The sequence below is a fragment of the Camellia sinensis genome, chromosome 6 (assembly GCF_055761805.1).
Source record: "Camellia sinensis isolate YWXY chromosome 6, ASM5576180v1, whole genome shotgun sequence".
Lineage (NCBI taxonomy): Eukaryota > Viridiplantae > Streptophyta > Magnoliopsida > Ericales > Theaceae > Camellia > Camellia sinensis.
The window spans coordinates 68438134-68453620 of record NC_138966.1 but is presented as its reverse complement, the minus strand read 5'-3'; the positions used below and the strand labels follow the sequence as shown (position 1 = coordinate 68453620).

General features: G+C 40.1%; 2 protein-coding genes across 2 annotated transcripts; one reads left to right on the top strand and one right to left on the bottom strand.

The window, feature by feature from the left end:
• Positions 1 to 2027: 2027 nt before the first annotated feature.
• On the bottom strand, positions 2028 to 3194 carry LOC145793346 (uncharacterized). The gene has a single exon (XM_082876154.1). It carries the CDS (start codon positions 3192 to 3194, stop codon positions 2028 to 2030), a length of 1167 nt encoding a protein of 388 aa, XP_082732280.1.
• Positions 3195 to 3263: 69 nt separating this feature from the next.
• LOC145793345 (uncharacterized) lies at positions 3264 to 7925 on the top strand. The gene is made up of 6 exons (XM_082876153.1): positions 3264 to 4920; positions 5375 to 5478; positions 7187 to 7240; positions 7358 to 7661; positions 7782 to 7820; positions 7906 to 7925. Exons 1-6 carry the CDS (start codon positions 3264 to 3266, stop codon positions 7923 to 7925), a joined length of 2178 nt encoding a protein of 725 aa, XP_082732279.1.
• Positions 7926 to 15487: the final 7562 nt, after the last annotated feature.

Below are 15487 nucleotides of genomic sequence, written 5' to 3'. Positions count from 1 at the left end.
GCTGTCACCTCTTACTACCTTTTAAGTTCTTTAATTTCTGGTCCAAGCATAAGGACTTTCTTTCTCTGGTTTCGAACGAGTGGAGTCAGTATATTCAGGGTGTTCCCATGTTCAGAGTCTGTCAAAAGCTTAGAAATTTGAAATCTGGGTTGAGAGACCTTAACAAGAAAGATTTTAGTGACATATCTACTAGAGTCCTTGTTGCTAAGTCAGACCTTGAATCAGTTCAATATAAATTGGACAAGGATCCGAGCAATCTGATTTTGCAGAATCTTGAGAGAACTAACTACAGGCATTATGTGGATTTATGTGCTGTGGAGGAGAGTCTTGCCCATCAAAAGTCCAGGGTTGATTGGTTGGGTCTGGGGGATAGGAACACCAAATTCTTTTTTCGATCTGTTAAGAGCAATATTAACAGAAGTAAAATCCTTAGCATTGAGTTGGAGGATGGTAGCAAAACATCTAAGCCTGAAGACATTCATCAAGCCTTCATTAGTTCTTTCACAAACCTTTTTGGTACCCCGCTCAGGGACCAGTACAATGGTTTTGAAAGGATTAACTCTCTGGTCCAGGCTAGAGTCTCTGTGGAACAATCTTTAAAGCTTGGTAGTCCTGTCTCCGATCAAGAGATCAAGGATGTTGTTTGGTCCCTTAAGGCTAATAAAGCCCCTGGCCCAGATGGTTTTATGAGTAGTTTTTTTAAGGCCTCGTGGGACATTGTTGGGAAGGAGGTCACTCAAGCAATTAGAACCTTTTTCCAGTCTGGTAAACTTCTCTCTGAGGTTAACAGCACTATTATTGCTCTCATTCCTAAGGTTCCTAATCCTTTGAGAGTGGGTGACTTTAGGCCTATTTCTTGTTGCAACACTATCTATAAGTGCATAGCCAAGATTATTGCTAACAGAATTAAGGCTGTCCTCCCTGATTTGATTTTTTTTTTGGGTGAATAAGAGATAAAATAAAACAAGAAAATTTACACAACTACAAGGGGCATACCCCAGGACCTAACACAGCTATACAGAAAACAAACCAAAAGCCAACAACCTGTTCACCTTCCCTATAATCTAGCAAAAGGAAGAGTGAACAAGAAATATAAACAATTATAGCAACCTAGACGAAGAGAGAAACAAACTGAAGCATAGATCCAGGAGGCTATGGTCTTGACAAAGAACCTCCAGCAACTGTAGCACCAAGCAAGATGGATGAACCTGGACACTGAATCCACAAGGGCACGAGCCAAAACAAAACAACATTCCCTACACAGCCCGTAGGGATAGGAATTAGAAACCAAAACAAAACTAACCTGTTAAGATATGTGCAACCCGAAACATGGTTGCTAGGAAAGCTATTAAGGACACAAAGAAGCACAAAGGTACTCCTACACAGCCCGTAGGTATAAGCTAAATATGCTATAAAATTATGTAAAAAATACAATGAAAAACAACTGATTTTCTCCCTCATGTAGCACAGCAAGGCGCTAGCAGCAGCCATCACCATGGTACAAACACACCCTACAAACTGCCACCCGAATCTGTGCAGCATGTATTCATCACCCCTCCACGCCAAAAAACAAGGATACCAGCAGCAATCCCCTGTAACTGCACTGTAAGCAACACCACACCTCCTCACCAACAAGTGAGCCTGTCGAAAATCATAAAGGAGAAGAAATAACAAACACACAATATAGGAGCTCTCCTCACTCGACCCACAACACAGCATGTCTCTCCACTCCATATATGATCTCACATCACTAGGCCCACAACTCACATGATACCTCGAAAGAATCAGAAAGACATTATACTTGAAAGCTCCAAGAACCTGCACAAACCATATATAAGATATAATAAAAGTTAGCGTAAAACATGTGTGCTGTCTCTCATCACTCAACCCACAATGTCTGGAAATATTTAGGTAGCTCACAACACTCAACCCTCCATACGGACACATCAATGTAGGAGATGATTTAGGATTCATGATAACTTGCAAAAGAGCACCCAGTTAGTAAACCCCACAATAGTTGCTCACCATCACTCAACCCTCAATGTAGGTAACCTCACAACACTCATTCTCCGGCCAGCTGCAATAGTATGGTGCTGCTGCAAGATTTTGGAAGGAAGACTCCATTCCTCCAAAAGCCAATTATCACCTGTACAAATTTTAACATTTTCCATAGAAAGAAGCCTACCCCTAACCATTTGGATAATAGAGTTAGTAACAACCTCTTCAGGCTTTTGGGCCTTATTGAAGATCCTACTATTCCTCTCCATCCAAATGTGGTAGACAGTGCAAAGAAATGATAGCTTTTGAATCACCATTTTCAAGGAGGTACCACTGGTGGATCTAACAGCAAAATCAACAGTTTCCAACCAAGGCAAAGAAGGCCAGTTAGACTTACACTTGGCAAGGATACCACCCCAAATCCTAGAAGAAAATATGCACCTAAAAAAAAGATGGGAATGATTCTCCTCAGGATCTTGACAGAAAGGGCAGTAAGGATTTGTAACAAGACCACAAGTTTTAAGTCTGTCACCAGTATTAAGTCTCTCATTGATGGCTAACCAAGCAATAAAACTAACCCTAGGGATTGAAAGGGGGCCCCAGATAAGTTTGGACCAAGTGACTTTAGGGCCCTTATCCCTCCAACAATCCCAAGCTGACTGGATAGAAAAGTTACCATCAGCAGCCAAATTCCAAACCGGAGTATCAGAAGAGCCAAAGGAAGGTAGAAGAGATAAAGGGGTAGAAGAGATCCACTCCTTTATCTCCCAAGAATTAGAAACAGGCCACTTCCAAGAACTATTAGAGACTATAGAGCTAACCTTGGTGCTATCAGGAAGATTAGTGTCATAAAGAATTCTAGGACCAAACCTATGCCACAGCGAACCAAGCGGGTGCCAATTGTCATACCAAAGGAACACATTTTCCCCATTACCAATTTTGAACTTGATGTGAGGATAGATTAAATGCCTAAGAGACAGGATTTTCCTCCAGAGCTTATGAGAGGTTATCATCGTCAGTCCGTTACTCCTAAATGTGCTATGAAAGTTGACATTATGAAAGCCTACGATACTGTTAGATGGGAGTTTATTATTGATGTCCTTAAGGCCATGGCCTTTCCTCTCTCTATGATCTCCTGGATTAAGGCTTGTATCACAAGTCCGTCGTTTTCCATTTGCATCAATGGGAGCCTTCATGGCTATTTCAAGGGCGCAAGAGGCCTTAGGCAAGGAGACCCTATGTCTCCTTATTTGTTTGTCTTGGCTATGGAAATCCTGGCTAGAATTCTTGCTGAGAAATCCAACCATCATCTTTTTAAATTCCATTGGAGATGTGAGAAGACTAAGATTGTGAACTTGTGCTTTGCTGATGATTTAATGATATTCAGCAAAGGGGATGCATCTACTGTTCAAATGATTATGCATGGGCTTGAGGAGTTTAAGAATCTTTCAGGTCTTACTCCTAGTGCTGCCGAGAGTAACATTTTTTTCTGTGGTTGTGATTCTAGTCTTAGGGAGGATATTCTTAGGATTGCCAATTTCAAGGAAGGTACCCTCCCTGTCAAGTACTTGGGTGTCCCCTTAATCACCACTAAGTTGAGAGCATTAGATTGCCAGCAGCTTATTGATAGAATCACTAATCGTATTAAGAGTTGGACCAATAAGGCCCTCTCTTATGCTGGTAGAGCTCAGCTTATTCAAACCATCCTGTTCTCCATGCAAGTCTATTGGTCCTCGTTGTTCATCCTCCCTAAGAAGGTTGTTAGAGAAATTGAAAATTTACTTAGAGCCTTTCTTTGGTCCGGGGTTGATCTGAAGAAGCATAGTGCGAAAATTGCTTGGGATAAGGTTTGTGCTCCCAAGTCTGAAGGTGGTCTGGGTTTTAAATCTCTGGAGGTTTGGAATAGAGCTGCTATTGCCAAACATATTTGGTTCCTTTTCTCGGGGGGTGAGAAGTCGATGTGGTGCCAATGGGTTAAATCTTACTTACTCAAAGGCAAAAATTTTTGGAAAGTCTCTGTTCCTAGTGATCCTTCTTGGGTCTGGAGGAAGATTCTTTCTCTTAGGAAGTCAATATTTCCTCTCATTGTCCACAAAATTGGGAATGGTAATGCTACTTTCTTGTGGTATGATAACTGGCATCCGGTGGGCTCTATTTGGGACAAATTTGGGAATAGGATTATCTATGATTCTGGTCTCTCTGAGGAGGCTAAAGTGAGCCATATTATTAATGGGGATTCCTGGCACTGGCCTTTTCCCAACTCTTGGGAGATAAGAGACCTTATATCATTCACCCAAAAAAAAAAAAAAAGAGACCTTATATCATTGACCCCCCCTTCTTTCAAACCCAGATCTTTGAGTAATGATACTCCTATTTGGACTCTTACTCAAGATGGTATGTTCTCCATCCAATCTGCTTGGAACCACTGGAGAGATAAACATGATAAGGTGGCTTGGTATAAACTGCTGTGGGGTCCTTTCAATATCCCTAGAGTTAGTTTCATTGTCTGGATTGCCTTATATGGAAGGCTTAACACTGGGGACAGGTTAGAAACTTTTGGTCTGAGTGATAATTTCAAATGCTGCTTCTGCAATCATCACACTGAAAACCACTCTCACCTCTTCTTTAATTGCATTTTCTCTCTAAAGGTTTGGGATGCTATTAAAGTTATGTGTAATGTAAAGTGGCCTGACATTTTTTGGCCTAATATTGTTCATGTTGCTATGAGGGAGAGTCTGGGCAAATCTCTGAGAGCCATTACTACTAGACTGGCTCTGCTATGTACTGTTTATCAAGTTTGGATTGAAAGAAATAACAGAATTTTTAACAAGGAAATGAAACCTGAAGAAGTTGTTATTAAGTCAATTGTTCAAATGATTAGAGGCAGGCTAATGTCATTAAACAATTTGCCTAGATGTGCAGGTGATGAATGGTTCCTTAAGCAATGGAATTGACTGATTCCATTCTGAAGCCCCATACTGTTCGTATTGGGAGGGCTGTTGAGTGATGGGAGTTTCTCACATGAGAGTTGAGAGTTGGTGAGCTACATAATGTGGGGTTTCTAACTGTTTGTGTCCTGTGCAGCTCTATGGATTGAGGGTTGAGTGATGTGAGTCATAAAATTCAAATCTGTTAGACATTTGGTAATTAATGGAATATCTGAGGGTTGAGTGAAAATAGCCTACATATGTTTTATTTGCTAACCAGTATATATATATTATCTCTTTATTTGCAGGATAAGGAAGCAGTTTTCGAGTGTTGTGAGGTCCTATATTGTGGGCCGAGTGATGAGAGTTTACAATATGTGTGTATTATCATTATTATTGGATTTTATTGGGCTTCTGTGATTTGGGTTGTGGTTTCTTGTTACTGGCAGGAAATTCTACTATGTTTAGAGAATGTCTGCCATCTTCACCAAACTTTGGACTGCTTTGCTGTGGTGTTGATGCTCTAGTGTATGCTGCTGGTTTGTGGTTGAGGGTCTTTCTATATTGTCTAGTGACTTGGATTGGTTCTTGGGATACTTGGCTCGAAGCTGGCTGCTGAATGCACCGCTGGATGTTTTCTTCAGGGATATAAGCTGTTTTCCTTATTTGTTTTTAATGATGTTAGTTACTTTACCTATCCTAGTGTGATGTGCTAGGAATTATATAGTCCATGTTGGACTGTTTTTTGTCTTTACTTTTGATTTACTGTTAGGTGCTGGTTTTGATTTAGCTTTGCATCTTGCACCTAGATATGTATTGTACAGGTTCTGTTTTGTTCACCAATCCTGTTTCTCGGTTTTGGTGCCGATGTTTAGTGATGCTATGGGTTTGTTTTGGTCTCGGTTTTTAGCTGTCCTTCGCAGTGTTCATTATCCCTATCTCTCTTAATATGGTTGCTGAACAGTGTGTTTTTTGGATTTTGGTTTCTCTTTTGCGTTAGCTTTTTGGTTTTCTGGGTTTCTGATCTTCCTGTATAGTTGTTGTAGGGCCTGGGGTATTCCCCTTGTAATCTTGTATATCCTTTGTCTTTTATTTATGTCTTATTCACCCAAAAAAAAAAAAAAAAACTTCCCAATTAAGCTAATGAATCAGTTGGTGACCTAATCTAGTTAGTTCCTAGAACAAAATAGAGAAGTACGGACATGGACGAAGAAGGTTAGATAGAAACATTCTTCATGAGAGCTGGAGGAGAAAGTTAGAGAAAAGAAAGAGAAGTAGGAAGAAAATCAAAGGGAATTCAAATTCATCCTTTTGGGCTTGAGAATTGAACACTTTGGTGATTTAGAAAACCTTAAATGATGTAGTTATATTAAATAGAGAAAGATGTAGAAGGACAGAGAAAGCTAGAGAGAAACTTTCTTCTTGAGATCTTGAAGAGAAAGTTAGAGAAAAGAAGGAGAAATAGGAAAGAAATCAAAGGGCATTCAAATTCATCCTTTTGTCCCTGAGATTTGAACACTTAAGTAATTTAGAAAACCTTAAATGAAGTGCTTATGTTGTTTAACTAATACCTACCGTTAAGCTACAATTACTGAGAAAGTTATTTTTCCTAAACGCTAAGCAAGGGTAGTTTGAGTTAAACTTCCCACTTAAGCTAATGATTCATTTAGTGGCCTAAGCTAATTACTTCATAGAACAAACAATAGAGAAGGATGGACAAGGGAAGAGAAGGTTATCGTGAAACATTCTTCATGAGAGCTAGAAAAGAAAGTTCGAGAAAAGAAAGAGAAATAGGACGAAAATCAAAGGGAATTCAAATTCATCATTTTTGACTTGAGAATTGAACACCTTGGTGATTTAGAACACCTTAAACAGTGTGCTTAAGTTAAACTAATATCATTAAGCTCCAGTTAATCCGAAAATTCTCGTTCTTAGAGGAAAAACAAGGTTATTTTGAGTTAAACTTGGCCACCTGAACCTGCCAACAACAATATTGAAGCCCCATATTATCAGATATGGGAGGGCTGCTGAGTGATGTGAGTTCCCTATATGTGGGTTGAGTGTTGGTGAGCAACATTGTGTGTTTTGCGTAATGGTTTGGTTTTGTGCAGGATTTGTTCAGAGTTCACTGTGGATGCATCTATGTATTTGAGGGTTGAGTGATGAGAGGAGTTAAAATTATTCACTTCACATGAGGGTTGAGTGTATTTAGCCACCATATTTTGCTAATGTTAATATATATTATATTTCTTTATTTGCAGGGTAAGGAAGCACAAGTCGAGTGGTGTGAGCCCCTAAATTGTGGGTCGAGTGGTGTGAGATCCTATATAGAGGGCACTGTTTCCGTTTTAATTCCTAGTAGATTGCATCTTATCTGCTGGAGGTACTTACTTATGGCTGTTCTTACTGGGTCTATTATAATGTATGAGCAGGTCTTGGATTGTATGGGTCGGCAGTGGTGTCCAGGTTTTGGGGACTGCAGACTTGTTGTTTCGAAAGCTCCTGGCTTCTCAGATTTTGGGTTTACTACAATGATTAAGGTCTGTTGCAGTTGCACGGAGAGGACGATCTTTACTTCTCTTGATGGCTGCTGGTTTGTTGACACTCAGTTGTTTGGCAGATTGCGTGACAGAGGTTACTGGTTTGTGTTGATGGCTGCTTGTAGTGCTTTTGTGGACACTTGTCTTTTCTTAATTTATATTCCTGTATTGAATTTCTGTGTTTGGATGTTAGACGGTATTAATGTGATGATATTTTTTTGGCCTACCCGTGCGGGATGTGCCGGGTTATTAGTTCGGTGTTTCCTTCTGGTTGTGCCGTATGTGTGGACTGATTTTTTTTTTTTTTTTGATTCAGCTTTGGGTTATCGATTGGATGTGTTCATGGACCTCATTCGTATGTATGCGGCTTATGCACATATCCTTTTGGGGTTTCCTTTCTTCTATGTATTGTTTTTTTTTTTCTTTTTTAATTTTGGCAGCCGGTTTTGATCCGTGTTAGTTGGCTGGTTTTTCGTGTTCTCTCTTCGGTTGTATAGTTTTCTGGGTATGCCCCCTTGTAGCTGTGTAGTTCTCTGTCTTTTTTATATTATGTCTTATTCACCCAAAAAAAAAACTTGGCCACCTAAGCTAATGAAGCAATTGGTGGCCTAAGCTAATTAGTTCCTAGAACAAAATAGGGAAGGATGTAGAAGTATGGAGAAAGTTAGAGAGAAACATTCTTCTTGAGAGCAAGAAGAGAAACTTGGGGAAAGGAAAGAGATATAGGAAAGAAATCAAAGGGAATTGTAGTTCATCCTTTTGGAATTTAAAATTGAACACTTGGGTGTTTAAGAAAACCTTAAATAAGGTGCTTAGGTTAAACCAACATCATTAAGCTACGATTACTCATAAAATTCTCGTTCCCAGTGGCTATGCAAAGCTAGCTTGAGTTAAACTCTGCCACTTAAGCTCATGAAACAATTAGTGGCCTAGGCTAATTAGTTCCTAGAACAAAATAGAGAATGAAGAAGAAGGACGAAGAAAGTTAGAGAGAAACATTCTTCTTGAGAGCAACAAGAGAAACTTAGAGAAACAAAAGAGAAATACGAAGAAAATTAAAGGGAAATCAAATTCATTCGTTTGGACTTGAGAATTGAACACTTGGTGGTTTTGAAAACCTTAAATAAGGTGTTTAAGCTAAACTAAGATCTTTAAGCTTATATTACATTGAAAATTCTCCTTCTTAGAGTGTAAAGAGGGTTAGTTTATTCACCCAGAAAGAAAAAAAAAAAAAAAAAGAAAAAAAAGATGGTTAGTTCGAGCTAAACTTGGCCACTTAAGCTAATGAAACCATTAGTGGCCTATGCTAATTAGTTCCTAGAATAAAATAGAGAAGTACGTAGAAGGACGAAGAAAGTAAGAGAGCAACTTTCTTCTTCAGAGCTAAAAAAGAAAGTTATAGAAATAAAAGAGAATTAGGAATAAAATCGAAGGGAATTCAAATTCATGCTTGTGGACTTAAGAATTCAACACTTAGGTGATTAAGTATAACGATCCCGGGTTTACCCTTGTTGTACAGTGATCCGGACATGTGTCCGTGGATGTTGGTAGTTGTTTATTATTGTAATACCCCTGTTTCGTAATATGCTAATTGGTCCTTAAATTGAGTGTGATTATGTGTTTACCATGATTTTATGTGCCATTATGTGAATATATGTGATTTTGAAAGTTTTATCTGTTCACCGTAGGAATATCTGTTTGAATAATCCGCTTTGGAAATTAAATTGAGGGCCTTATCGGCCACAGAACCTGAAACTGAATACGCCATTGCGATTGGCATAATTTTTAGAGCCTACGGTGAAATTTAATTGAAAATTGATTCTGGTCAATTTAAACTGATTAAAATGATAAATTAAGTACCCCCTTTATTTTATATTATTATATTGACTTAGTGGGGCTTGTTGTATATGAGCACTACTCAATTAAACTCCCTCTCTAATTCTCACTTGGCTGATATACACTCTAAGGAGAGGAGAGGGCCGGCCATTAGAGAGAGAGAAGAGAGAGGAATCTGTGTTTGATCTTGAGGGCTTGGAATCTTGAAGTCCAACTCAAATTGGACCATAGATTGCAGAATTGGACTTCTAGGTAAGCCATTGACTCTTGAAATTATGAATTGAACTTGTAATCTTGTGAGTCCAAGAGTTGTTTGTGATCAAGAGAAGGTAATAAGTTGATTTTGTTGAGTTTGAAGTCTTAGAACTCATGCATGTAAGAAATTACTTTGAATTTGCATGTTTGAGCTTGAAACACATGATTCATGTAGAGTTTTGGTTGAAACTCATGTTTTGATCACCATTTGTGTTATCTAAGTTGAGAATGTGGCTAATTCATCACATGCATGTGCAAATTGAGAAGATATGAGCTGGAATGCATGAATTTGTTATATTGATGTTGAGTTTGACATATTTTGGGACATGCATATGGATAAATCAAGAAATGGAGCTTCATAATGTTATAATCTTGCATTGGTGCCATGTTAGTATGATTATATTGAGATTTGAGCCATTGCATGCAAGTAATGTAGTTGGAAAAACCGATTTGGAGCTCAAGAACACATTCTGGGAAACCCAGAATTTTGATGTCCGCTCGAGCGGGGTAATGGCCGCTCGAGCGGGAAAATCGTGCTCTCAGCACTTTTGCAGAGTTGGATGTCCGCTCAAGCGGGATAACTCACGCTCGAGCGTGGAGTTTTGTAGACGGGCCTTCAGCTCGAGCGCTCTCTTCCACGCTCGAGCGCATTTTTCATGCAACCAGTACTTTTGCAGGCCTTGAGGGTCCGCTCGAGCGGGTGAATTGACGCTCGAGCGGGGACCCTAATTTTTGGAATTTTGCTCATGCGTTCTGTGTTTCGTTTTCCGTTCTCTTTCACTTGTAATCACTCTTAGGCGTGTGTTAAACATTATAAATGAGTTAATGAGTTAAGAATAAAGCCTAAAGAGGAATAAGTGAATTAAGGAACGGATTGAATTGTTAATGACCCTTCTGTGTTCATGGAATGTGTAGGGTCAAGCTCCAGGGCGAATCCACAAGCCGATCACTGTGAGTAATGTCATTATTCGAAAGCTTGTCAATGTCCAATTGTTTATTCCCTTAAACTTTATGAGTTGTTAATTGGGATTGTGGACAAGAGTCTGACAGGAATGAATGGATGGACCAAAGGTCGTTTTGATATAAATGAATGGACCGAAGGTCGTTTTGATATAAATGAATGGACCAAAGGTCGTTCTGATGTAAATGAATGGACCAAAGGCCGTTTTGACATGAATGAGTAGGCCAAAGGCCATTTTGACATGAACGAGTAGGCCAAAGGCCGTTTTGACATGAACGAGTAGGCCAAAGGCCGTTTTGACATGAATGAGTAGGCCAAAGGCCGTTTTGACATAAATGAATCCATTTTGACAGAAATGAATGGGCCGAAGGCCGTTTCGACATAAGTGAATGGGCCGAAGGCCGTTTTGCCATGAATAGTAGTATGAATTGGGCCCAAGGCCGTTTGGAACATGTTGTTCTACATTGTTATGTAATTTCTGCATTTGATATTATTCACTGGGCTATCGCTCACGCTTATTCATGTGTTTGTAGGTGAGCCAAGGGAAGCCCAAACCCAGCCCCAGTGAAGTCCGCTAGGAAAAATCCGAGTTTTGAGGAAGTCAACCTTGCGTCTCACTCTTGAGACCTACCCTTGCCTTTTTGCTATGTAATTATGCTTTGTCTTGCCGGCAAGGACTTTATGTATATCTGTAAATAGTCTGTCATAGGTTGACTCGTTTTGGTTGATCATGTCTGTAATGAATTTTGTGAAACTGTACTTTTGATGTGGGTTATTAACGTAACTGAATATGGTCTGTTGATGTGCATGTAAGCACGGCTCTATGGACAAAGTTTTTATTTGTTGCTTCCGTTTGGCCCCCTTTACTCTGACAAGTTATGTCTGTTTTGGTCTGAGGCCGTAGGTAATCTCAAGATTGCTGGCCGGTTATGTCCTTAACCCATAGGGGCGGGTTAGGGTCATGACAATTATCTTGTTTGCATCCTTTTTACTTTGTATATTGAGTTATAGGATGTGTTTGGCAGGTTTGTTACAGGTTGGTTGTGTTTGGGAGCCTAGTGCTGCTGCCCAGATTTTTGGACCTTCGCTCGAGCGAGGAGTTGGTCGCTCGAGCGAGAGTTGAGTTCGTGTCTGGTGGATCGAGCCAGAGTGGCTTCGCTCGAGCGAGCGATTGCGTCTGGTTCTGGACCTGAGAGCTGCATTTCTTGGCTCGAGCGAGTTTTCTTCGCTCGAGCGGTCTGGTTTGTTCTTCGCTCGAGCGAGAAGTCTGTCGCTCGAGCGTGCTTCTGGTTGCAGACCTGAGGGTTTGAGTTGTTGGCTCGAGCGAGCATTCTTTTGCTCGAGCGAGAACTTCTTGGCTCGAGCGAGAGTTTTCTGTATCTGGTCGCTCGAGCGACAAAGGCTTCGCTTGAGCAAGCGTGTTTTATATCAGCGGACAGTAGCGTTTTTGAACATCAGTTTTTCACTTTCTTTTTCTTTCAAACCCTAGATCCGAGACTCTCTCTCTCTCTACACTTACACTCTCTCTAAGATTTGATCTCCCTAGAGTGTGAATCTAGCCTAGGCCTTTGTTAAAAAGATAGAGGGCGTTGAGAGCTTCGACTTAATCTGAAAAAGTTTGGATTTGGAGCACGTTGATCTTCGAGTCTTCATCTCCTTTTTGGCTCAAACTTCGAGGTAGGGATATCCTACTCCTCTCTATGGATTTTGTCTTTAAATTTTGGTATTTTGAGATGTTGGGGTTGGTTTGGTAATTTTGTGAAAGTTCGGGGCTTTTGTGTAATTTTACGAAAGTTGGGGTTTTATTTATAATAAACCTAGATGCATGTTCGGCATAGAGAAATGGAATAAATGTTGAATCATTGATGAAAATGGGAGCTAAGGGTTGAAATGTTAATTATGGAAAATGACCTAATTACATTGTTTGATTAATTGGGATAATTAATTGTGAGAAATAAGGAAATGAAATGGAATTGTTGAGGTTGGGAATGCAAAGGGTTAAAGGGTGTAGTTGAATTATTTATCACTCACCGGAATGAAATGTTGATTGAATATCCATTTGTGCATTTACTTTCTGTTTAGAAATAATTGCTTTGGACTATCGGTGGAGGATAGTCGTGATTGTTGTAGACAATGCATGATGATTAGGCAAACAGAAACTAATCAATGGAATGTGTCATGGAATTTGACGGTTGATAGAATACATTTTTTTTTTGGGTGAATAAGAAATAATATAAAACAGAAAATTTACAAAAATACAAGGGGCATACCCCAGGCCCTAACAACAGAAGACAACACAAGCCTCAGCCCACATGCACCGAGGCCCAAAGGATCACTAACAAAATCTAAACCAAACCTGAGAGCTACATCCGAAAAATAGAACCAAAAAAAAAAAAAAAAAAAAAAAAACGTTGCCAAGCAGATTGTACAAAGGCCATATCCTATGATGGATAGGGACCTTGTACAAAGGACAAACCAGCAACCAAAAAGCACCATTACAATAGTCCAAAAACTCCCTACACAACCCGTAGGGATGGGCACCAACACACCCACACGCCTCCCTACACAGCCCGTAGGGATAGGCACCTGTAACCAATAAATGTAATACAAAATTGTAACTCAAGCAAGCCGAAGAGATATACCAAGAGGGGCCCATTCTACTGAGTTGCTCAAGAAACCTATTACACGAAATACCCAAGTACACATGAAACCTCCTACTCAACCCGTAGAAATAGGCAAGCTGCAAATTACAACTGTGACCAAATAAAAATAAAAGTAAAGACCACTGATTTGCTCTCATTTGTAGCATAGCAAGGCGCTTGAAGCAGCCATCGCTATGGAACGTACACACCTTGCCAACAGCCATCCAAATCTGAATAGCAATCAGCCACCACTCCTTCACAGCAGGAAAGAGATAAAAGAAATGAAGATAGCTAATAAACCCACTGAAATGCCTAGGCAAGGCGCTGCTAGCAGCCATCACCGAAGGGTAAATCCACACAGCATACAAGGCCAAAGAGGTGCGCTGATTGCAACCAACTTCACACCACCAGACAAACCCCAACACAGCTAGCTGCCAGAGCCCAAAAATAACCAGCGGTAGACAACTTGCATCCAACGTCCAAATCCAATGACCATCCGAGATAAGCTGCCAGAAGCAATCCCACCTTACAAGCTGCTGCTTAACCTGTGCAGCATATAAGTCATACAGGAGAAGAAACAACAAACATACAATATAGGACCTCCCCTCACTCGACCCACAATAAAATAGAACTCTCCACTCAATGTAAGGGCTCCCATCACTCGGCCCACAAATTCTGTGCTCAGTTGGACAATGAACTTGAGATACCATAAACCTGCACAAAAAATTATATAATATATAGTACATGTTAGTAAAAGAAATATATACTTCCTCCCAACACTCAACCCACATTTACAAGATGAACTGTGCTGGCTCACATCACTCAACCCTCCCTTCATAGGCTCCAGATTTTGTGAATATTTGGGATCCATAATAGCTGATAGAATCTAATAATAACACCATCTGCAAGACAACACAATTTATTAGTCAAAAACACTCCATATCTGCTCACCATCACTCAACCCTCAATGTAGTGAAGCTCACACCACTTGAATTCCTTTCGGCTGCAGCAGTTTGGGACTGTAACAGGATTGTAGAAGGAATATTCCATTGTTCCATATACCAGTTGTCACCTGCAAAAGCTTTCACATTTTCCATAGAAAGGAGTCTACCCCTAACCATTTGGATGATAGAGTTAGTAACAACCTCTTCAGGTTTGAAGACCTTACTAAAGATTCTACTATTTCTCTCCATCCAAATATGGTAGACAGTGCAGAGAAAAGAGAGTTTCATAATCATAGATTTCAGAGATTTACCCGTGATGGATTTAGTAACAAATTCAACAAGTTCCAACCAGGGCAAAGGAGGCCAGTGGGAATTACACTTATCTTGGATAACAGCCCAAATCCTAGAGGAGTAGTGACACCTCAAGAACAGATGGGAATGGTTTTCCTCAGGGGCACAGCATAAAGGGCAGCTAGGGTTGGTAAGAAGACCAAAGATTTGAAGTCTATCCCCAGTGTTAAGTCTCTCATGGATGGCTAGCCATACAATGAAACTAACCCTAGGGATGACAGGAGGACCCCAAACAAGATTAGACCAAGTAACCTTAGGGCCCTTGTCCCTCCAACAATCCCAAGCAAAGTGAATAGAAAAGGAACCATCAGAAGTCAAACTCCACACAGGAATATCAGGGGAACCAATAGAAGGTTTAAGAGAAGAAGGGGTGGCCGTGATCCATTCCTGTATCTCCCAAGAGTTAGGAAAAGGCCAGTTCCAAGAATCATTTGAGATGATTGAACTAACCTTAGAATTGTCAGGAAGGTTGGTATCATACAAAATTCTAGGACCATACCGAAGCAAAAGCGAACCAAAGGGATGCCAGTTATCATGCCAGAGGAACACATTTTCACCATTGCCAAGTTTGAATTTAATAATAGGGAAGATTAAATCCCTAAGCGATAAAAGTTTCCTCCAAACCCAGGAAGGATCACTGGGCAACTTAATACCCCAGAAACTCTTACCCTTAAGCAAGTAGGACTTAACCCATTGACACCACATTGAACATTCCCCACCCGAAAACAGATACCAAACATGTTTGGCTATAGCCGCTCTATTCCAAACCTCCATATCCTTAAAACCAAGCCCACCCTCATTTTTTTTTTGCAAACATGCTTCCAAGCAATTTTAGCACTATGCTTTTTCAGATCCGTCCCAGACCAAAGGAAAGATCTGAGCAGATTTTCAATGTCGCGGATAACCCTCTTAGGTAGAATAAAAATAGAAGACCAATAAACTTGCATCGAGAAGAGAATAGACTGGATGAGTTGGGCTCTACCAGCATAAGATAGCAATTTATTGGTCCAACTTTTAATCCTTTTAGTCATCC

Bases quoted from the DNA above. Each gene is read 5' to 3' on its own strand.
- LOC145793346 (XM_082876154.1), bottom strand. From the start codon at position 3,194: ATGAAGGCTCCCATTGATGCAAATGGAAAACGACGGACTTGTGATACA.
- LOC145793345 (XM_082876153.1), top strand. From the start codon at position 3,264: ATGGAAATCCTGGCTAGAATTCTTGCTGAGAAATCCAACCATCATCTT. The intron at 5,479-7,186 runs GTCTTTCTATAT...CTTTATTTGCAG, and splicing joins CTGCTGGTTTGTGGTTGAGG to GGTAAGGAAGCACAAGTCGA. The intron at 7,662-7,781 runs GTATTAATGTGA...TTTTTGATTCAG, and splicing joins CTGTGTTTGGATGTTAGACG to CTTTGGGTTATCGATTGGAT.